The sequence below is a fragment of the Neoarius graeffei genome, chromosome 12 (assembly GCF_027579695.1).
Source record: "Neoarius graeffei isolate fNeoGra1 chromosome 12, fNeoGra1.pri, whole genome shotgun sequence".
NCBI classification, from domain to species: domain Eukaryota; kingdom Metazoa; phylum Chordata; class Actinopteri; order Siluriformes; family Ariidae; genus Neoarius; species Neoarius graeffei.
This window is the reverse complement of record NC_083580.1, coordinates 49,164,489-49,187,753: the sequence shown is the minus strand read 5'-3', so window position 1 is coordinate 49,187,753 and position 23,265 is coordinate 49,164,489. Positions and strand designations below refer to the sequence as shown.

Sequence of the window (23,265 nt, the reverse complement as noted above, 5' to 3'; positions counted from 1 at the left end):
GGTTCAATCGCACCCTCAAAAATATAATAAAAAAATTCGTAAGTGAGGACGCACGTAATTGGGATAAGTGGCTCGAATGCTTGTTGTTTTCAGTGCGAGAGGTCCCACAAGCCTCCACGGGGTTCTCCCCGTTTGAATTGTTATATGGGCATAAGCCGCGCGGCATTCTAGATGTGCTGCGGGAAAATTGGGAGGAGGGACCTTCACAAAGTAAAAATGAAATCCAATACGTTATTGACCTGCGCACAAAACTCCACACACTCGCCCACCTAACCCAGGAGAATTTGCGGCAGGCCCAAGAACGACAAACCCGCCTGTACAACAAGGGTACGTGCCTCAGGGAGTTCGCACTGGGAGATAAAGTACTCGTACTGTTGCCCACATCGAGCTCTAAATTAATCACCAGGTGGCAAGGACCCTTTGAGGTCACACGGCGAGTCGGGGACGTCAACTATGAGGTGAGGCGAATGGACAGGGGTGGGGCATAACAGGTATACCACCTCAATCTGTTAAAACGGAGCGAGGAGGTCCCCGTGGCGCTGGTGTCGTTGGTTCCTAAGAAGGCGGAGCTGGGGCCAGAGGTTCAAAAGGGAAAATTGGCATCACCCACTGCTCTGGTCCCCTGTGGAGCCCACCTCTCACCGACCCAGCTCGCAGAGGTCGCCCGGTTGCAAACAGAATTTTCTGACGTGTTCTTGCCCCTGCCTGGCCGCACCCACCTCATAGAACACTGCATTGAGACGCCCCCGGGGGTGGTAGTGCGCAGCCGCCCTTACAGATTGCCCAAACACAAGAAAAAGGTGGTTCGGGAAGAACTCGAGACCATGCTCGAAATGGGCATTGTCGAGGAGTCCCACAGTGACTGGAGCAGTCCGGTGGTCTTGGTACCCAAGGCCAACGGGTTGGTCCAGTTCTGTGTAGACTATAGAAAAGTCAACGCGGTGTCTAAATTCGACGCGGACCCAATGCCTCGTACTGATGAGTTGCTCGATCGACTAGGCATGGCTCGCTTTTACTCGACACTGGATTTGACAAAGGGTTATTGGCAGATCCCCTTGACTCCATTATCCCGAGAAAAAATGGCCTTTTCCACACCGTTCGGCTTACACTAGTTTGTCACACTTCCTTTTGGGCTGTTTGGGGCGCCCGCTACGTTTCAGTGGCTGATGGATAGGGTCCTCCGCCCCCACGCCACCTATGCTGCCGCGTACCTTGACGACATCATTATTTATAGTAATGACTGGCCGCGGCACCTACAACACCGGAGGGCCGTCCTTAGGTCGCTGAGGCGGGCGGGTCTCACAGCCAACCCGAAGAAGTGTGCGATTGGGCGGGTGGAAGTACGGTATCTGGGCTTCCACTTGGGCAATGGGCAGGTGCGTCCCCAAATTAACAAGACTGCAGCGATTGCAGCCTGCCCGAGGCCCAAGACCAAAAAGGGGGTGAGACAGTTCCTGGAGCTGGCTGGCTATTATCGTAGGTTTATACCTAATTATTCGGAAGTCACCAGCCCGCTGACTGATTTCACTAAAAAGCGGGCACCAGGTCCGGTCCAGTGGACAGAGCAATGCCAGTGGGCTTTTTCTGAGGTAAAGGCTGCACTGTGTGGGGGGCCACTGTTACACTCCCAACTTTTCTCTCCCTTTTATATTGCAGACAGATGCATCGGACAGAGGGCTGGGGGCTGTTTTGTCCCAGGAGGTGGAGGGGGAGGATCGCCCAGTGCTGTACATAAGTCGTAAGCTGTCAGTGCATGAGGGGCGCTACAGCACCATAGAGAAGGAGTGCCTGGCCATCAAGTGGGCGGTCCTCGCCCTCCGTTACTACCTGCTGGGATTCCCTTTCACCCTCTGTTCAGACCACACGCCCCTCCAGTGGCTCCACCGCATGAAGGATGCCAACGCGCGGATCACCCGTTGATATCTGGCACTCCAACCCTTTAACTTCAAGGTGGTCCACAGGCCGGGGGCGCAGATGGTCGTGGCGGACTTCCTCTTCCGTCGGGGGGGGGGGGGGAGTTGGCTGCAGGCCGGACAGCTGCCCGGCCTGAGTCGGGCGGTGGGGGTATGTGGCAGTGGGGGCGTGGTCAAGCATCAGTCTGTGACTGGAGGGCGGAGTCAGGGAAGGTAAGTGGCAGAATCACTACACCTGAGGTGAATTAACCTGTTTGTGTGTCTTCCCAGGAGCCGCGCCCTATTTGAGGAAGAGAGCGAGAGCAGAGCGGGCTCTCTCCTGACCAGAAAACGTGTGTGTGTGGCATATGTGTATATGTATGAGTAAATGTGTAGAAGCTGAAAAGCTGACAATAAAAGAGTTGTTGAGAACTCAGTACTGGCCTGCCGTGCTTCTGTGCTCCACCCACATAGAACGCTTGCTACACCCATGAAACCAGGCAGAGATAACAAAGGCTTGGTATAGACTGGGAATACAGAACAATACTTTGCAATGAAGCAGTGTCTGAGAGGGGTTTAAGTAGCATGGTAGTGATTAACCAAATGAGCAACAGCTGAGTTCAATACTCTGGTGACAGGGGGCACTGTGAATCTTGGTTGTTGTAGTGTTGCGCGGCCATGTTTGTAGTCTGGTTAGCGCTGTTGGTTTCAGTACTGCTACTGACAGTTAATAAATATAACCTTTGTTTGTCATGCAAGCTTCATACTTGCACACTTGATACTCAAACTCTCATTGCAGGAAAGTACTGTAAATGACTATAAATCAACAGTCCGTATAAATTTTTTGATACTGCAATAACAATATGGTTAAAAAAAGTTTTGTCATGCTTATATTGTACATACAGTATTTGCCTATTCTATCTAGCATCTTGTTACATATTTAGCCCACAAATAAACAACCTCTATGGCTGGCTACTTAGCAAGCATACTAGATTGCAAAAGAAAAAAAAGAAAAAATCCATGGAAATTATAATATAAAGTAGATCCAATTGCATTTTTAGAGTGTAGTTAGATTAGATTAGATTAGATTAAACTTTATTGATCCCTTTGGGCAGGTTCCCTCAGGGAAATTAAGATTCCAGCAACATCATTACAGATAAACAGAGAAAAGAAATAGAGAAAACTTCTAGATAAATTAAAAGAAATTAAGTATTTACATATACAAATATAAAAAGAATAAGATATGGGGAAGAGAGGAAGGGGAAGGGGGGAGGTGGGGGGAAGGGGGCGGCGGCAGGAGAGATATTGCACTTTATATTGCACATTGTCCGGTATTGCTTATTGTTAGGCTAGGCTACTGCTCCTTCCCATCCTCTGTCCTCCTGTTACCCCTCCTCCCCCCCAGAGAGGAGTTGTACAGTCTGATGGCGTGAGGGCAAAGGAGTTTTTAAGTCTGTTTGTCCTGCACTTGGGAAGGAGCATTCTGTCAGATGTGAAGTGAGTGCCACCGGTCGGAAGTCGTTCAGCTCGGTGGGCCGATTCTTTTTGGGAACTGGAACGATACATGATGTCTTCCAGAGGGTGGGCACTCTCCCCAGCTGCAGGCTAAGGTTGAAGATGCGTTGGAGTGGTTCACCCAGTTCAGCAGCACAGGTCTTCAGTAGTCGGGGACACACCTTGTCCGGGCCTGCTGCTTTCCTGGGGTGAAGCTTCCTCTTCAGTTGACCTCTGACCTGGTCTGCAGTAATGCATGGAGGAGTCTGTGTTGAGGTGGGGGAGGAGGGGGCTGCTGTGATGACTGGGGGGAGGTGTGTTGAGGGAAGAAGGAGAGATGGTTGCAGTGAGGGAGAGGGTAGGGGGGACATGGGCTGGTTGAACCGATTGAAAAAGTCATTCAACTCATTCGCCCTCTCCACTGTCCCCTCAATGACTCTGGTCTTTGTATTGTGGCCTGTGATGGTTTTCACACCTTCCCAGACCTCCCTCATGCTGTTCTCCTTCAGCTTCTGCTCCACCTTTCTCCTGTAGCTGTGCTTAGCTTCCCTCACACAGCGTTTTACCTCCTGCTATGCTGCCTTCATTGCCTCCCTATCCCTGCTCCTGAAGGCAGCCTTCTTCCTGTTGAGGACAGCTTTGACTTCCTGTGTTACCCATAGCTTGTTATTAGGGTAACACCGTACAGTCTTAGCGGGGGAGACCACGTCTGCACAGAAGTTGAGGTAATCCGTCAGACAGTGTGTCAGCCCCTCTATGTCCTCACAGTGTGGGCTAAGCAGCACATCCCAGTCTGTGATGTCATAACAGTCCCTGAGGGCATCTTCCATTTCAGGGGACCACCTCCTGATGGAGCTAGTTGTTGCAGGCTGCCTTTGAACCAGGAGGGTGTACTTCAGCTGTAGAAGAACCAGGTTGTGGTCAGACTTCCCTAGTGGGGGGAGGGGTGTGACTCTGTATGCATCCCTCACATTAGCATACAGCAAGTCAATTGTCCTGTTGTTTCTTGTTGGACAATCCACAGCCTGGTAAAAAGCAGCCAAAGTAGAGTCCAACGTAGCATGATTAAAGTCCCCAGAAATGATGATAAATGCCTCAGGGTGCTGTGTCTGCAGCCTTGCTGTGACAGAGTGAATCCTCTCACATACAGCGGCTGAATCTGCCCTTGGAGGGATGTAAACACAGATGGTGATCACGTGACTGAACTCCCTCTGCAGATAATATGGCCACAGGCTAACGGCTAGCAGCTCCAAGTCTGGGCAACATAAAACTGTCTTTATAGAGATATGTCCCAGGTTACACCAGCGGTTGTTAACATAAATGATGAGTCCCCCACCTTTGCTTTTTCCTCATGTGTTAGTGTCTCTGTCAGCTCTCACAGCAGTGAATCCCCGCAGGTCCACGTTAGCATCCGGTACAAGGTGTGTTAGCCATGTCTCCGTAAAGATAAATAAGCTGCTCTCCTGGTAAATCCGCTGGTCGTTCAGAGTGGAAAGCTCGTCGACTTTATTCGGCAGCGAGTTCACATTCCCCATGATAACAGAGGGAATGGATGGTTTGTAGTGCCACCGGTTGTCTGCTAGCCTAGCCTTTAGCTTAACTCTAGCTTTGCAGTCCCTGGGTTTCCTCCTCAGCTCGGCCAGGATGGGGTGTCGTATCCCAGCTTGTCCCATTGTTTTCAGGGCCAGCAGCTCCTCTCTTGAATAAGAGAGAAAACTGGCTCCTGGTTGTGTGTTAAAGTTAAATATATCCATGTTATATAGTAAAACACACTATGTCTTCATAAGAAGAGCAGAAAAGTAAAAAAAGGTGGAAAAAAAGAGGTTTAAAGAGCTAAAAACTACAGAGCTACTGGAGAGGTAGCCGTCTCACACAGTGCCCATACTTAGAATACTAAAGCTTGGAAAGTGTAGTTTGGATGGACATTGAGTCCTAGATCAAGATTTACACATGCATGCATTATCATTATTATTATTATTATTAAGTGAAGCCATGTTTTCTCTGTTCCATGTTTCAGTGCTGGTGAAGCACATGGGTTGGAAGAGAACCTGGTCCATCGTGGTGGTCATGTTTGGAGTGGTTATGTTTGACTTTGCAGCAGATTTCATAGATGGGCCAGTGAAGGCCTACCTGTTTGATGTGTGCTCCTACCAGGACAAGGAAAGAGGCCTGCACTACCACGCCCTGCTTACTGGTAAGTGGAGATGTTTGAAGACACCCATTTTAATCTTGCGTGTTTCAGCATATTGCTGTAAGTACACTCAAAAACAAGTAATGAATGCTGTTTGAGGCCAATATTAAATACAAAAACATATAACACAATTACTTATTAGTATCATCCCTTTACAGTCAACAAAAATATTTTTTCTTTTGCTGAGAGGAGACAGTATGTTCATACCACATAAAATAATTCATTAATTTAACACATAAAGTGAGCTGTAAGCATAGAAGATGAAATTTCTTTTCAAATACTTGCCATTTTCTCATGTTATATCCTGTTGTCTTACAGATTCATGCTTAGGAACTCAAGGCCCTGACTGTTTAAGATTTTTTGCTATCAGTCTGTCTATACACTTGTCTTTTTGTCCCTCTGTCTGAGATACTTGTTAGCATGATGTGTCAAGAACAAGTAGTTGAATGTTTGTAGGATTTTTACAGTAGTATTATTGTAACCAGACAATGAATCGGTTAGGTTTTAGAATTGATCCAAACAGGGACCAGGTCACAACAAAGTCTCATCTCATCTCATTATCTCTAGCCGCTTTATCCTTCTACAGGGTCGCAGGCAAGCTGGAGCCTATCCCAGCTGACTATGGGCGAAAGGCGGGGTACACCCTGGACAAGTCGCCAGGTCATCACAGGGCTGACACATAGACACAGACAACCATTCACACTCACATTCACACCTACGGTCAATTTAGAGTCACCAGTTAACCTAACCTGCATGTCTTTGGACTGTGGGGGAAACCGGAGCACCTGGAGGAAACCCACGCGGACAACATGCAAACTCCGCACAGAAAGGCCCTCGCCGGCCCCGGGGCTCGAACCCAGGACCTTCTTGCTGTGAGGCGACAGCGCTAACCACTACACCACCGTGCCGCCCCACAACAAAGTCAAATGTCTGAAATAATTTTTCTTCAATAGCTTCCTCCCTGTTTGAAGTATATATTAAAGGTATTTGAAACATCCAAATTCATAACAAGAAGGACTTTGCCTTGTGGTAAAGGCATTCCCATTGATGCCATTGACATTAAGTTCAACTTGGTAAATTTAAAATGAAAAAAAAAAGAAAGAAACCAATGATCTGTTTCTTCAGTCCAGTTATTCAGTTCAGCTTGCATTTAAAGATGGTGTCCCAGTATCATGCTTCTTCTCATGAAAACTCCAGCAATCTTGAAGGTGTGAACTACACACAGGTGATTTTAACCTTTATGTCTGAATGTGCCATCCAGAAAATAAATTAACCAACTGTGCAACCCAACTCTAAATGCAAATAACTTTCCCTACATAAATACTAACATGACATTTGAACTTAAGTAGCTGATTCATGATTATAACAAATTGCAATTATCATACTGTTAATAAGTAACTTGTTTAATTACATTATTTCCATTTTATTATTTTTAACCTGACACACAGAATTTCCAAACATTTCAGACAGAAAACATGATGCAACATATACAACCCTGATTCCAAAAAAGTTGGGACAAAGTACAAATTGTAAATAAAAACAGAATGCAATAATTTACAAATCTCAAAAACTGACATTGTATTCACAATAGAACATAGATAACATATCAAATGTCGAAAGTGAGACATTTTGAAATTTCATGCCAAATATTGGCTCATTTGAAATTTCATGACAGCAACACATCTCAAAAAAGCTGGGACGGGGCAATAAGAGGCTGGAAAAGTTAAAGATACAAAAAAGGAACAGCTGGAGGACCAAATTGCAACTCATTAGGTCAATTGGCAATAGGTCATTAACATGACCGGGTATAAAAAGAGCATCTTAGAGTGGCAGCGGCTCTCAGAAGTAAAGATGGGAAGAGGATCACCAATCCCCCTAATTCTGCACCGACAAATAGTGGAGCAATATCAGAAAGGAGTTCGACAGTGTAAAATTGCAAAGAGTTTGAACATATCATCATCTATAGTGCATAATATCATCAAAAGATTCAGAGAATCTGGAAGAATCTCTGTGCGTAAGGGTCAAGGCCGGAAAGCCATACTGGGTGCCCATGATCTTTGGGCCCTTAGACGGCACTGCATCACATACAGGCATGCTTCTGTATTGGAAATCACAAAATGGGCTCAGGAATATTTCCAGAGAACATTACCTGTGAACACAATTCACTGTGCCATCCACCGTTGCCAGCTAAAACTCTATAGTTCAAAGAAGAAGCTGTATCTAAACATGATCCAGAAGCGCAGACGTCTTCTTTGGGCCAAGGCTCATTTAAAATGGACTGTGGCAAAGTGGACAACTGTTCTGTGGTCAGACGAATCAAAATTTGAAGTTCTTTATGGAAATCAGGGACGCCGTGTCATTCAGACTAAAGAGGAGAAGGACGACCCAAGTTGTTATCAGCGCTCAGTTCAGAAGCCTGCATCTCTGATGGTATGGGGTTGCATTAGTGCGTGTGGCATGGGCAGCTTACACATCTGGAAAGACACCATCAATGCTGAAAGGTATATCCAGGTTCTAGAGCAACATATGCTCCCATCCAGACGACGTCTCTTTCAGGGAAGACCTTGCATTTTCCAACATGACAATGCCAAACCACATACTGCATCAATTACAGCATCATGGCTGCGTAGAAGAAGGGTCCGGGTACTGAACTGGACAGCCTGCAGTCCAGATCTTTCACCCATAGAAAACATTTGGCGCATCATAAAACGGAAGATACGACAAAAAAGACCTAAGACAGTTGAGCAACTAGAATCCTACATTAGACAAGAATGGGTTAACGTTCCTATCCCTAAACTTGAGCAACTTGTCTCCTCAGTCCCCAGACGTTTACAGACTGTTGTAAAGAGAAAAGGGGATGTCTCACAGTGGTAAACATGGCCTTGTCCCAACTTTGAGATGTGTTGTCATGAAATTTAAAACACTGTAAAAAACTGGAAAGTCACTTTGGATAAAAGTGTCATATCATATAAGTGCAAACAAAGCAATGTAATGCAAGTTTTTTTTATTGTAACCTTTAGTCATAGAAATCATTTACATTATTTACAGTGACTTTTCTGATTTTGCAGTCACAGCGCAGCCACGTTTATAATGGCAGTCTGTGGGGCTGAGCGCCTGTCCTCTCCTCACTTTCAGCCTTCTCATGCAAAAACTCGTTTTTAACTCGCTCTAGTGACCTCAATTTTTACACTACAGACAAAAAAAATTACATCACCGTGTTCAGGAGAGCCTTGTGGCACTCATTGTGAAAGAATTTTGTGAATATATTCTTCCGTTTTCGTGTAAATCCCTGTTGTTTGGAGGGAGCACTCTGAGCAATTACTGCCCTTTCTGTGTCTCTCAGCGCAGCGCGTGGGTGGGGGAGGGGCTGCTTGCTCTCTCACACACATACATACACACACACAGGAGGGAGGGGCTGCTCCCTCTCAGGTGGGGTTTACATTAGACCGTATCAGCGGATCATCAGATTAACGTTTTTAAAACGATTAGTGTGCACACAGCAACACCAATACACGATTCGCCTGCACACAGCAACACCAATACACGGATACGCTCGGCTCCGCAGGCATCCTGCGCTCCGAATCACTCCGCCCTGAACAGCGAGTGCCCTCTGGAGGGTGCGCACTCCGGCCCTGCGCAGCTCACAGAGCGCGCGAGTGAAGTGCATAAGCTGTGATTCGGGACTGAGCCGCTGTGTGTGTGATCCCAGCGCATATCACTTACCACTTGCAAGTGGAAGGATGGCAAGCCTAAAGACAATCATAACTACACAATGGGCAGTATTTGCATCAGTATTTGCAGTATTTTCATACTTTTATACTCTTTAATGAAAGGTGATACAAGGCGGAAGTCCGCGCCGTTTTTCAGCAGTCGTGTCACATGACCAACGCCAGCGAATCAGGAAGGTGGATGTCACAGTGACGTTGTCCAATGACGACGCCAGCTAGAGCTCAGCACAGCGTATCCGCGTATCTCAATGTTTACACAGCACCGGATCAGACACGATCTGGATTGAATACGTGGACGCTGGCGGATTCCCGTTTCCCGGCGTTTTAATGTAAACGGACAGTGCATCCGCGAAGAAATCGAGACAGATACGGTCTAATGTAAACTTGGCCTCAGAGAGACGCAGGCTTGTCGCCTCAAGGCAAATCATTCATTCACAGAGTGCAGCCTGAGCTTTCCATTGTCCCGGGATTGTCCCAGATATGATAATTTTGTGTCCCGATGACATTTTTTATGGTCCCCGGGACGTCGGGACACCGTTAGTTTCGAGCGCTGTTAAAATCACCTAATTTTTCTCTTTAAATGATACATTTTCTCACTTTAAATATTTGATATGTCATCTATGTTCTATTCTGAATAAAATATGGAATTTTGAAACTTCCACGTCATTGCATTCCGTTTTTATTTACAATTTGTACTTTGTCCCAACTTTTTTGGAATCGGGGTTGTACAGTAACATGAACAAGTTTATTGCTTATCTGTAAATATGAGCCAGACATTGTGTTTGCAGATTTTTTAGCAGATTTGTGACACTTACGGTGTGGGATTTATCTTCATGCACCTTCTGGTGGGACTGTGGTAGCTACGCCATTGGAATTACATCCTGACCCTCTTTTGGTGGACTTTTTTTTCCTCCCCTAATTGTAAAGTGACCTTGGGTGTGAGAAAGGCACAGTAAAAATTGAACTGATTATTATTATTATTATTATTATTATTATTCAGTACTGATTTGTGTGAAATTGCTGAACTCTGCTGCAGCAGCCTCATCCATGTTTTCCCACTCAGTACACAAAGTGCCAGTGGTCATCTTACTGACTCATATTTTCTGCTGAAGTGCTCTCTGAAGAGCAGTGTAAAGCCAACAGTCTGATATTGAGGCATAAGAATGTCATCAGCTAAGAGATTAAAGAAAATCCATATGATTTTTCTGAAACTCTGAACCTGCAGCTTCGTTTATGAGTTGGAGTTCGTGCTTGGGTCTTCAGCTCAGGTTTCTCAGGGACACACACCTGCACCAACTTAGAACATAAATTTACACAAGAGTCTCAAAAATGTGCTCATAAATAGTGAAAATGAAAGAAAATAATGACTTATTTACATATCCTTATGCATGAGAATGCATGTGTGCATGTGTGAAAACTCACTCATATCATGCAATTTTAGAAAGATGTTAGACATTTGGCAAAGACGAGTCAGTAAACAGGAAACTCATGCTGATCTACAGACTCTTGATGTTCATTTGCCTGACTGAAGTCTGTAGATCGGCTTTTCTCTACAGAAGCATAATTTCAGAAAGTTTTCACCAGCTTGCTCTTGAGATGCCATCTTATGTACAAAGAAGTTGTTGAAAAGTGAAGGGTAAGAGAGAAGCAGCCTGGATCAGATAGCGCATCACTGCTGACAGTGGTGTGTCTTGAAATCATACTGAGACACAGGGAATGTGAAATATGAAAATCAACATATTTCTGGGCCTTGCATTCATCATTATTAGAAAACCTTCTGATTAAATCTGATTTTTATAGACATAATTAAAAAAAACCCAAAAAACAAACAAAAAATTTGCACTGTGTATTTTCATTTGCTTGTGTGCAGTTTCTCTTTTGGAGAAACTGAAGGTTTCTGCCAGGCTGCACATCGGTATCTACATTTTCTTTTCCTTTACAATCTCATCCTGTGCATGAGGTTAAAGATAATTGATCAGTAGCACATTTACACACTGGTAAACACGTGTATTTATCTCTCTCTCTCTCTCACACACACACACACACACACACACACACACACACACATGAGCTGCAGTAAAGCGGTTTAGTCATGTGCTACTGCTATTGTTCTCAGCTTCAACCCATGATCCCAGCACATGACTAGGCAGGACTGGACCTGAGCACTCTTACAGCACCATTTCATTGTGAATGATTCCGTACAAACCATATCACATACAATCTGTTTCTCTCTGTTTCATTTCTCCAAAGCTTTATTTTTATGAATGGCTGTATGTGACAGGTTATGTGACAGGTTCAGGCCAATAGTTTGGTTTTGTCGCTTTACGGCATAATACTTCATTTTCATAGAATTGTGAAAATCTCAATTCAAGTTTTGACTATCACACTGTCACTTCTTCACTGAAATTGTGGCTGTTTCTTCCATGGACATGAAAATGAGTGGTGGGGTTCTTGATTGTGTCATGATCCGCCCTGGACGTCCACTCTGGAGATTTATCATCTCCCAGCTCAGAGCAATCCAGATCCGGGACGGGACTTCCATCTTGCCGGCATTCACTTCCTGGTCTGCTCTGCTGTGTATAAATAGGCCGTTCTCAGAAGGGGACTTTGCCAGAACGCATGGATTAAAGCAAAAAAAAAATTATTTGACTGAAAATTTACGGGGGGTGGATTTCGATGAAATTCTACGGGGGGTTATGGGTGGATTTCGATGAAATTCTGAGAATGGTTAACTTAGAACTGATAACTTTATTATCAATTAATTAATGGATTAATATATTCAATTTATTGCACTTTCTTTCCATTGCTTCCGTATATTATTTTTTTGTGGCAAACCACACAAATGCAAGCGCCTGGAATGTTTAGTTTTTTGCACCATGAACTAAATGGCTTTCCGTTTTCACCTATTTCATACAGCCAAGCCCACCTCCACTTGTATTTTACACCTTTATCAATGGCAGACACATCAGTGCCTTCTTTCATGGAAAGCGCATCCATGCTGCCGAAACCGAAAGCAGAATGACATGCTCCTCTATGCTCGACGTCAATATAGAAAAAAGTTTGGATCTTCGCTTAAATTAAAATTAAAATTATAATTTGACCTTACTTTGTGTTGAATACGACTTCAAAAACAATTCAAGATTTTATTAAGAGAAATATTGTGGCCAACACGAGTGTTAAGTTACCTAAAAGATCGCGTGAAGTTGGCTGCTATCTACTTTGCGTTCGTTCTCATTTTCCTCCATCATTTCATAGGCCAGAAACAGATGTTTTGACGTAATTTAACTTAGTAGGCTATGATTATTATTTAACCGTAGTCTTCTAGACATTTTGATCGTTTGGGGCATTGAACGCTGGTGTATGATTTTCAGGGAATAAAGTTTAGCGCATGTCGGAACATCATTGCGCTCGCAGCCTCCAACTCCTCAAACGTCCTTTAAATTGTGATATAACGTAGGCTATAAGGCACGGTTCTAACATACCTTACACATTGGCCTAACGAAAATAATAATTGTTGGGGCGTCTGCTGATTTGTTAGCTATAAATTTAGGTCTAATTACTTCTGACAGTCTGCAAGCATTGCACCGTCGGGTCTTCAAGTCTGGCTGAAGCAGAGGAGCGGGCTTTCCGGGGTTTATTTTTTCATTTTTTTTTACATGCTCTATTTCTATATGTCCAGGTTTGAACTAAGTCATTTTGGCAAGATTTAATTTAATACAAAGCAGAAATGGTCAAACACAAGCACGCCAAGCACATGGGAATGTATTTTGCCAATTCTGACAGCGCATGTTTTTTTAATGCCGCACCGTAGACAGCGAACGTTTAAACATGATCCAACATAGGAAATGAATGACACAAAGCATGGCTCAAAAACAAAAAAAAGTTAAATAAACCCTGCTGATAGTTGATGGTAGGGCTGCACGATTATGGAAAAAATGATAATCACGATTATCTTGATCAAAATTGTAATCACGATTATTAATCACGATTATTCTTGATGTTAGGGAAATCACTTAAATTTTATTTCACTATATTCAAACAAACAATATGAAAGCTTTCAGTGCAGAATGAAATTTAAAAGAGAAATTCTGATTTCCAAATGACAAATAAATGAAATTTATCCAAGAAATTACCAAAAGGATGAAGGAACTGAAAACTCAATTGCAACAATTACATAGCATTATACTGAGGCCTACAAGTTTTTAGCTAGAAAGACCAGCCTATCAACATGCTCTGGCTTTAAACATGAGCGAAGGCAGGTCACAACATTGCCTCCAGTGCTAAATAGTCTGTTGTTCCGACATAGTTAGCTTTTCTCTCTCACCTCAATCTGTTACCTACTCTCACGCTATCACCCCTTGAAGAAGATACCGCTGCACTGAAGCTCTGCACACTTGGCTTGCTTGCTTATTTAGGCGGAGTAATGAAACCTTACATGTGTCGGTTCGCCCCCTAATGGTTTGGCGGAGTACTGGTCAAAAAGTGCTTGATCAGATATGCAGCAGAGCTCGGATTTTAAATGGAAATAAATCGCGATTTTCATTTAATTTAATCGTGGCAGCCAAAATCGTGATTTTCGATTAAATTCGATTAATTGTGCAGCCCTAGTTGATGGTGTTGCAACACATCAGTATTATAACCCAATCTCTACCCAACCAGCCGTCATTTTAATTCTCCTCGGATCAGCACCGACCTCACATTTGGCCTTGGGAGAGTTCAGTTGACGGAAATCCGTCACACGACGGAAAACTTTAATCCATGCAGAACGTCTTGTCTGTTTTTCACGTCGGCTCTGTACCATTATTGCTTCCTGGATTTTTGCTCTCTGTTTTGCCTAGTCTTTGCCACAGTTTTTTTGCACTCACGTTTTGTCTTTTCTTCATGTTTTTTGTCTCCAGTTTTTGTCAGGACTATTTTTCATGTTTTTTCATACCAGTGTTTTGTCTTTGCCTACCTTGTTTTTGTCTGGACTATTTTTCTAATTTTGTTCATTTACTTTTTTTGAACTTCAATTAAATCTTTTTTTATTCATTGGATTTTCTGGTTTGTGTTTCTGCTTTTGGATCCTAAGATTGGCTCAGCAGAAAAAGCATTCACCCCATTATTTGAAGGTTGCAAATTTGAATCTCAATGATGGCATAGCTATCCTTGGTGGGGAAGTCCAAGACAGCAGAATTAGCTGTACACTGAGTGGGAAGGGTGGCATACTGTGTCTCCTACTGATCCCTATCTCTCTTGCTGATCCCATAGAAGAGCTACTGTAGCACAAACAGCTAAAAAAGAAAGTTAATGCTGGCTAAAATAGAAAACTGTCAGCATTACCATTTTCAGAAGTTTATGCTATAGTAGCTCTTCTGTGGGAACGGACCATATAAGCTTGCCTTTGTGCCTCATGTGAATTAACAAGCCTTGGCTGCCCATGAAACTGTTGCAGGTTCACTGGTTGTTCTTCCTTGGACCACTTCTGGTAGGTTCTAACCAATGCATACTGGGAACACCCCACAAAATGTGCCATTTTGGAGATGCTCAGACCCAGTCATCTACCCATCACACTTTATTAACCCTTGTCAAACACTTGCCCATTTTTTCTGCTTTCAACACATCAACTTTGAGAACTGATTGTTCTCTTGCTGCCTAATGTATCCCACCTCTTGACAGGTACCATTGTAACAACATAATGAATGTAATTCACTTTACCTGTCAGTGGTTTTAATGTTACGGCTGATCTGTGTGTGTTTGTGAGTATAGATAGACAGTTGTTGGCATCCTTCCGTCTTTGAGAGACAATGGTGTAGCATCCTCATTTTCTTTTGGCAAAACCTATCGGCACCTGCACAAGTGACTGTATAGACCAACTTGTGAGTGACAGTCTCTGTTGCAATTACTGCTTACGAACATGGACACCTGTTGAGGCAGCTGTTGTTTCCTCTTTCTCCTGGCTCTCTTTTCAGCAAGGTATTTAGACCTTGCCTTTCTGCTTTCTGCACATCCTGTCTGACAGCAAGGCTCCAGACAGAGCAGTCTTCTGCACAGCTTTCCCATGCATTGATGTTGAAACTGCATAGCTTCATGTCCTTCTTGCAGACATCTTTGTAGCGCAGTCATGGGCATCCAATTGGTCGTGAGCCCTCTGCCAACATGCCGTAAAGAAGGTCCTTGGGAATTCGGCCTGGATCCATTCTCTTGATGTGGCCAAGCCAGCGAAGGTGCCTCTCACTGAAAAGGGCGAACATGCTTGCCATGTTGGCATGTTCCAGAACCTCTGTGTTTGATACTTTATCCTGCCACTGGTTGCGCAGAATGCGCCACAGACACCTCAGGTGGAAGCTGTTGATTTTTTTCTCATGGGTCACATAGGTGGTCCATGCCTCACTGCTGTATAGTAGTGTGCTGAGCATGCAGACCTGATAGATGTGCAGGTTGGACTTTTCAGTGAGGCTGAGGTTGTTCCAGACTCTCTTGTTCAGTCTGGCCATAACTGCGGCAGCCTTGGCAATCCTACTTTTTATTTCTGCATCAATGGAGAGTTAGCTGGAGATGGTGGACCCAAGGTAGGTGAAACTCTCTGCAACCTTCAGGTTGCATTCATTTATGGCAATGTTTGCAGAGTGGTCTGTGCCCTGTGCTATGATGTTGGTCTTCTTCAGACTGATGGACAGCCCAAACTCCTTGCAGGCATGGGAGAGACGACTGACAAGCTGCTGCAATCTGCCTTCAGTGTGTGATGTCAAGGCTGTGTCATCTGCAAAGAGTAATTTGCGGATGAGTACCACAGTGACTTTGGTCTTGGTGTGAAGGTGGGTGATGTTGAACAAGCTGCCTGACCTTGAACAGCTGATACACATTCACCATTAATTTTTCGATGAAGTGGGTACCTTGATCTGTGAGAATGTCTTTGGGGAGCCCCATGTGGGAAAACAACAGAACTAGTTCCTGGGTGATGTTCTTGGAGGTGGCCTTCCACAACAGGACTGCCTTAGGGTATCAGGGGATATATTCCATGATGACAAGGATTTGGTTGTGGCCCCAGGCACACATGGAAAGGGGACCTACCAAATCCATGCCCACTCTTTTGAAGGGAATGCCAATGGTTGGGAGATGCAGGAGCAGGTTTTTGGTGGATGGTGCACTGACATTGGGTGCACTGCTGGCAGAAATTTCTGACTTGTGCATTCATCCCCAGCTAGAGGAACTGGGCCTTGATTTTCTCAAGGGGGCTCTGGCTCACCAGATGGCCACCCAAGGGGTGGGAGTGGGCCATGTGCATCACCACATCCACTTTGGAGTGGGGCAATCACCATCAGGTCCACACCTTGGCCTCACCTTTCTGTCTGCTGGTAGAGTAGGCCCTGGCAGACCAGGAAGTAGGAGCTTGGAATTGGCTGACCCAGATGTTGGTCTTCACCCTTGATAAAGTGCACCTGCTCCCAGCAGTTTGTCAGACACTCATCCTGCTTCTCTTCCTGCCTGAAGTTCCCTTCACATGTCACCTGCTTAAACACACATGAAAATAGTTTAGAGGTGATGTGTGACTCACCTTCAGCAGCGCAGACCTCAGCTTATTCGTGTTCCCTAGTCAGGCACACATCATGGGGTGGTGAAGTGCAGTCCAGAGATCTCCATGGGGCCCAACATCTCTTCATCCTCCTGGCAGCAGGCAGCTCCCTACGTAATCCAGACCAGCCCCAACCTAGGAGGAGAGGGACAGAGAAATCAGGTACCACACCAACAGAGACTTTCCACTCACCTCTCTCATCCCCAATGTGGACATAGGAGATGGCCACTTCTCAGCATCCCCATGCATGCTGGTGACCTTGATGGTACCACAAGGTCATCAATTTCCTCACAAGTGACATATATTGATTTCCTCACGAGTGACATACAGAGATTTGTGTCACAGTTTTGGTTCTCCATGTCCCAGATGTACAGTTAGGTTCATAAATATTTGGACAGAGACAACGTTTTTCTAATTTTGGTTCTGTACATTACCACAATGAATTTTGAACAAAACAATTCAGATGCAGTTGAAGTTCAGACTTTCAGCTTTAATTCAGTGGGTTGAACAAAATGATTGCATAAAAATGTGAGGAACTAAAGCATTTTTTAAAACACAATCCCTTCATTTCAGGGGCTCAAAAGTAATTGGACAAATTAAGTAATTGTAAATAAAATGTTCATTTCTAATACTTGGTTGAAAACCCTTTGTTGGCAATGACTGCCTGAAGTCTTGAAATCATGGACATCACCAGATGCTGTGTTTCCTCCATTTTAATGCTCTGCCAGGCCTTTACTGCAGCGGTTTTCAGTTGCTGTTTGTTTGTGGGCCTTTCTGTCTGAAGTTTAGTCTTTAACAAGTGAAATGCATGCTCAATTGGGTTGAGATCAGGTGACTGACTTGGCCATTCAAGAATATCCCACTTCTTTGCTTTAATAAACTCCTGGGTTGCTTTGGCTTTATGTTTTGGGTCATTGTCCATCTGTATTATGAAACGCCAACCAATCAGTTTGGCTGCATTTGCCTGGATTTGAGCACACAGTATGCCTCTGAATACCTCAGAATTCATCCAGCTGCTTCTGTCCTGTGTCACATCATCAATAAACACTAGTGACCCAGTGCCACTGGCAGCCATGCATGCCCAAGCCATCACACTGTCTCCGCCGTGTTTTACAGATGATGTGGTATGCTTTGGATCATGAGCTGTACCACACCTTTGCCATACTGTATGAAAGTAAATACAGTGAACCCTCTGTATTTACTTTCATACAGTCTTCTCTTTATGGTAGATTTGGATATTGATACGCCTACCTCCTGGAGAGTGTTGTTCACTTGGTTGGCTGTTGTGAAGGGGTTTCTCTTCACCATGGAAATTATTCTGCGATCATCCACCACTGTTGTCTTCTGTGAGCGTCCAGGTCTTTTTGCATTGATGAGTTCACCAGTGCTTTTTTTCTTTCTCAGGATGTGCCAAACTGTAGATTTTGCCACTCTAAATATTGTTGCAATTTCTCGGATGTTTTTTTTTTTCTGTTTTCGCAGCTTAAGGATGGCTTGTTTCACCTGCATGGAGAGCTCCTTTGACTGCACGTTTTCTTCACAGCAAAATCTTCCAAATGCAAGCACCACACCTCAAATCAACTCCAGGCCTTTTATCTGCTTAATTGAGAATGACATAATGAAGGAATTTCCCACACCTGCCCATGAAATAGCCTTTGGGTCAATTGTCCAATTACTTTTGGTCCCTTTAAAAACAGGGTGGCACATGTTAAGGAGCTGAAACTCCTAAACCCTTCATCCAATTTTAATCTGGATACCCTCAAATGAAAGCTGAAAGTCTGGACTTTATGTCCATGTCCATTATATAACTATAACTTGAATATGTTTCAGTAAACAGGTAAAAAAAAAATTGTGTCAGTGTCCAAATATATATGGACCTAACTGTAGCTTGTATGAAAAATATGAGTGGTGCATTTCCCATCCATCCATTATCTGTAGCCACTTATCCTGTACAGGGTCACAGGCAAGCTGGAGCCTATCCCGGCTGACTATGGGTGAGAGGCGAGGTACACCCTGGACAAGTCACCAAGTCATCGCAGGGATAACACACAGAGACAAACAACCATTCACACATATGGTCAATTTTGAGCCACCAATTAGCCTAAGTTGCATGTTTTTGGGGAAACTGGTGCACCCGGAGGAAACCCACACAGACGGGCCCCTGTCGGCCACTGGGCTCAAACCCAGAACCTTCTTGCTCTGAGGTGACCATGCTAACTACACTACACGACCATGCCACCCAAATATTTCCCAGTAAAACACAAACATGCATGTCCATATATATAGACATGAATGTTGCTTAAGGGATTTGTTTCTCTCTGAATATTCAGGGTTGAATTTCTCTCATTTTTTCAGTCTGAGATGAAGCTGCTTGACCAGAAGGTGGCTTTTTTCTAACCCTCCATACAAATCTTTACAAGGGGTGCCATATATACACTCACTGGCCACTTTAAAACTTGGTTCTATGATTCCTGTTCTTGGCTGGCAGGAGTGGAACCCAATGTGGTCTTCTGCTGTTGCAGAAGATGCTTTTCTTCTCACCAAGATTGTAAAGAGTGATTATATGAGTTAATATATCCTTCCTGTCAGCTCAAACCAATCTGGCCATTTTCCTCTGACCTCTCTCATCCACAAGGCGTTTCCACCTGCAGAACTGTTGATTAGTCAATGGTTTTTTTTTTTCACAACATTCTGTGTAAACTCTAGAGATTGTGTTTTTCAATTTATATATAAAACATTCACCAGCCACTTTATTAGGAACACCCATACACCTGCTGTTTTATGCAGTTGTCTAATCATCCAATCCCTTGACAGCACTACATTGCATAAAATCATGTAGATACATATTAAGAGCTTCAGTTAATGTTCACTTCAAACATCTGACTGGGAAAAAGTTGTGAAAAACATAGACAGGTGCCTCTATAGGCTTCAGCCAAAACAAAACACCAAACAAAAACCATTGTGTTCTAGCTAACAGAACTCAAATGTAAGGTCAAAAGTACAATGCCTGCTGTGCCCATTGGCTGAATCAGATCACTTGTTTTAGCTTTGTTTTTTTTTAGACACTTGTTTTACTAATGTATTTATTTATTTTTCAAATTATAAATTATAGTATTCATACATTAAAAAATACAAATTCTAAACTAACCACATAATTTTTTTTGTGGTTGCTAAGGGGGTGCTTTGGCTATCCTTGGGGGAGCTACAGCACCCCAAGCCCCTTCTTGGCACTGCCCATGAGATGCTACACTGGGTACAAGCTCACTGGTACTGGACACTTGAAAACTGGAAAAAGACCAGGAAAGGTACAACCCCAAATCAGAAAAAAAAAAAAGTTGGGATGGTATGGAAAATGCAAATGCAGTGATTTCTAAATTTACTTTGACTTGTATTTCATTGTAGACAGCATGAACCCAAGATATTTCATGTTTTGTCTCATCAACTTAAGTTCAGTTGTTAAAATACATCCATTTCTGCTTTTCAGGCCTGCAACACATTCCAAAAAAAAGGTAGGGACGGGGCAATTTAGGGCTAGTAATGAGAAAAAACAATTAAGTAATGATGTGATTTGAATCATGTGATATCACCAGGTGACTATAATAATAATTTGGTACAAAATCAGTATCCAGGAAAGGCCTAGTTTTTGAGGAGCAAATAAGGATCTCTACTTTGTCAACAATTGTTGATTTGTAATTGACAAACAATTATAGCTTGTCAAAAATTATTGAAATATTTACAAACAATGTTCTTCAAAAAATATATGAAGGGATTTGGATATTTCACCTAATATCATTAAACATTTCAAGGAATCTGGAGAAATTTCATTGTATAAAAGGCACGGGCACAAGCCTCAGTTGAACACCCATTATCTCTGATCCCTCAGATGGCATTAAATCAAGAACAGTCATTCATCTATAGTTGAGATAACCACATGGGCCCAGGATTACTTTGGCAAACCTTTGTCAAGCACTACAATACCGAGTTACAACCATAAATGCCAGGAAATCTTTACTGTGCAAAAAGGAATCCTTATGTTAACTGTGTCCAGAAGTGCTGTTGACTTCTCTGGTCTCAGACGCATCTGGGATGGACCATCATGCAGTGGAAATGTCTATTGTGGTCAGACAAATCAGTATTTCAGTTCTTTTTTGTAAGAAATGTGTCACGAGCCAGCCGGGAACATCTAGGTCCTGGTCCGACCTTTGACTCCATTCCCTGGTTTTTCCCTGAGCCTTGCCCATGCTGCAGCCAGCTCAACCACGGATTTATATTATACCGCTCAGATAGTCATTCGGCATGGGATTGTCTTCACCTCAGGATATGTTTTTTTCGCCTTTTCTTCCCTGTTTTGTATTGTATTACTTTGTTACTTTGCTGTACACTGTGGAATTACTTAGTTATGTTTCATGGTTGTTTGCTCAAGCTCATTTTTCTATTTCATGGCTTTTGCACTAAGGGTTTATTTCTAGTTCATGGTTTTTGCACTAAGGGTTTATTCTAGTTCATGGTTTTTTGCACTAGGGATTTTTTCTTGTTTTTGTTTTTTTTGTCCTAGCATTTTTGTCCTTGCCTATTTTGTTTTTGTCTAGCTTTCTGTTTCTTGTTATCTGGATTATTTTTGCCATTTGTTTTTGTCCCATTTGATTACCCTTGTGCCACACCCTTTTTCCTGATTAAAAATCTCTATTTATTTGATTACTGTCTGTGTTCTGCTTGTGGATCCTTATCCCACCACACCTCCATGACCCCTAACAGTACGTTCTGGCCAACATGGATCCAGCGGAACTCACCCATCTCAGAACGGCCATCCAACAGCAAGGGACTCTCCTCGGGACCCATCGGCAAGACCTCCAACAGATTACACAGAACCTCGCCACCCTGTCCAACTCACTCAACCTCCTCACCACACAAATGCAGCACTATCAAGCCGTGCCTACCTCTGCCCAGCAGTCTCCAACTTCAGCTCCTACCACTGCCTTTTCCTGCAAGCCAAGACTCCCAGCACCTCAGCCCTACGATGGAGAGCCAGGTACTTGTAGATCGTTCTTGTCTCAGTGCTCATTGATCATGGAGCTGCAACCTCTGACCTTCCCCACAGAACGCTCCCAGGTGGCATATATTATCACGCTCTTCACTGGCAAGGCCAGGGAGTGAGGAACAGTGGTCTGGGACGCCGACACTCCCTTCTGCTCCTGTTTCAAAGATTTCTCCAAAGAGATGAGGTCAACTTTTGACCGCTCTCTGTCCAGCCAGGAGGCCGCTAGGGAACTTATGGAGCTGCAGCAGGGGTCCCGGTCTGCCTCGGACTATGCCATCAAGTTCCGGACATTGGCGGCATCGTGCAATTGGAATGAGAATGCCCAGGTCGATGCATTCCTGCATGGTTTGTCTGATGTCATTAAGGATGAGCTGGTATCACGGGAACTGCCATTGGACCTCTCCAGTCTCATGGACCTCGCCAACCGCATTGACGCCCAGATCCAGCAACAGAGGAGAGAGAAGACCTGCCCCAGCTTCACCTCCTCTCCACCTCCCGCCTTGTCTGTCAAACCTATGCAGGTAGACCGGGTACGGGTGTCACTGGAGAAATGACAACGCCGGCAGAGCACAGGGTCCTGTTTCTACTGCGGTCAGCGAGGACACACCTGCTGAGCCTACTGTACCTGTTAAAAGGACAAGCCCCACCAGTGAATCAAGGGGCCCTGGTGGGCAACACTTGGAACCAGCCCCCTGCTGATCGACCGTTACTCCCTGTCATCATTATCCATGACAACCAGCATCACCATCTCCAGGCCCTCATCGACTCAGGGGCAGACAGGAACCTAATCTGCTCCGCCACTGCCAAGCATCTGGGAATTCCGCTACTTGCCCTCAACGTCCCTCTCACAGTCCTGACACTCAATGGCACCGGCTTGACCACCATCACCTACCTTACCATCCCGCTTACCCTGAGGATTTCTGGTAACCACTCAGAAACCATCCAGCTCCATATCATGAACAACCCCCATGTACCCATCATCCTAGGATTACCCTGGTTAACACTGCACAACCCTCACCTAAACTGGGCCAATAACACCATCCTAGGCTGGAGCCATTCCTGCCTAGCTTCCTGCCTGAACTCCACTCTGCCTCCTGCCAGACCACCACAGCCTTCAGTCAGTGAGTTTCCTGACCTCTCTCATGTGCCTCTGGAATACCTGGACTTAAGACTTGTTTTCAGCAAGACCCAAGCAGTGTCCCTCCCTCCTCACAGACCTTATGACTGCGGAATTGACCTCCTGCCCGGGACGGTGCCACCCAAAGGGCGACTCTACTCTCTGTCTCCTGACGAAAGGCAAGCTATGGAGAAGTACATCTCCGAGTCTCTGGCAGCTGGAATCATCCGCTCTTCTTCCTCCCCAGCAG

The 23,265-nt window shown here is 44.3% G+C and overlaps 1 protein-coding gene across 1 annotated transcript in view; it reads left to right on the top strand.

Moving 5' to 3' along the window:
* The window catches only part of slc45a2 (solute carrier family 45 member 2), a 128,234-nt gene that overhangs the window by 21,942 nt on the left and 83,027 nt on the right, over positions 1 to 23,265 (top strand). The window contains exon 2 of the mRNA XM_060935067.1: positions 5,404 to 5,580. Within this exon, the coding sequence (XP_060791050.1) occupies positions 5,404 to 5,580 (177 nt within the window). The remainder of the gene's footprint in view (positions 1 to 5,403; positions 5,581 to 23,265) is intronic.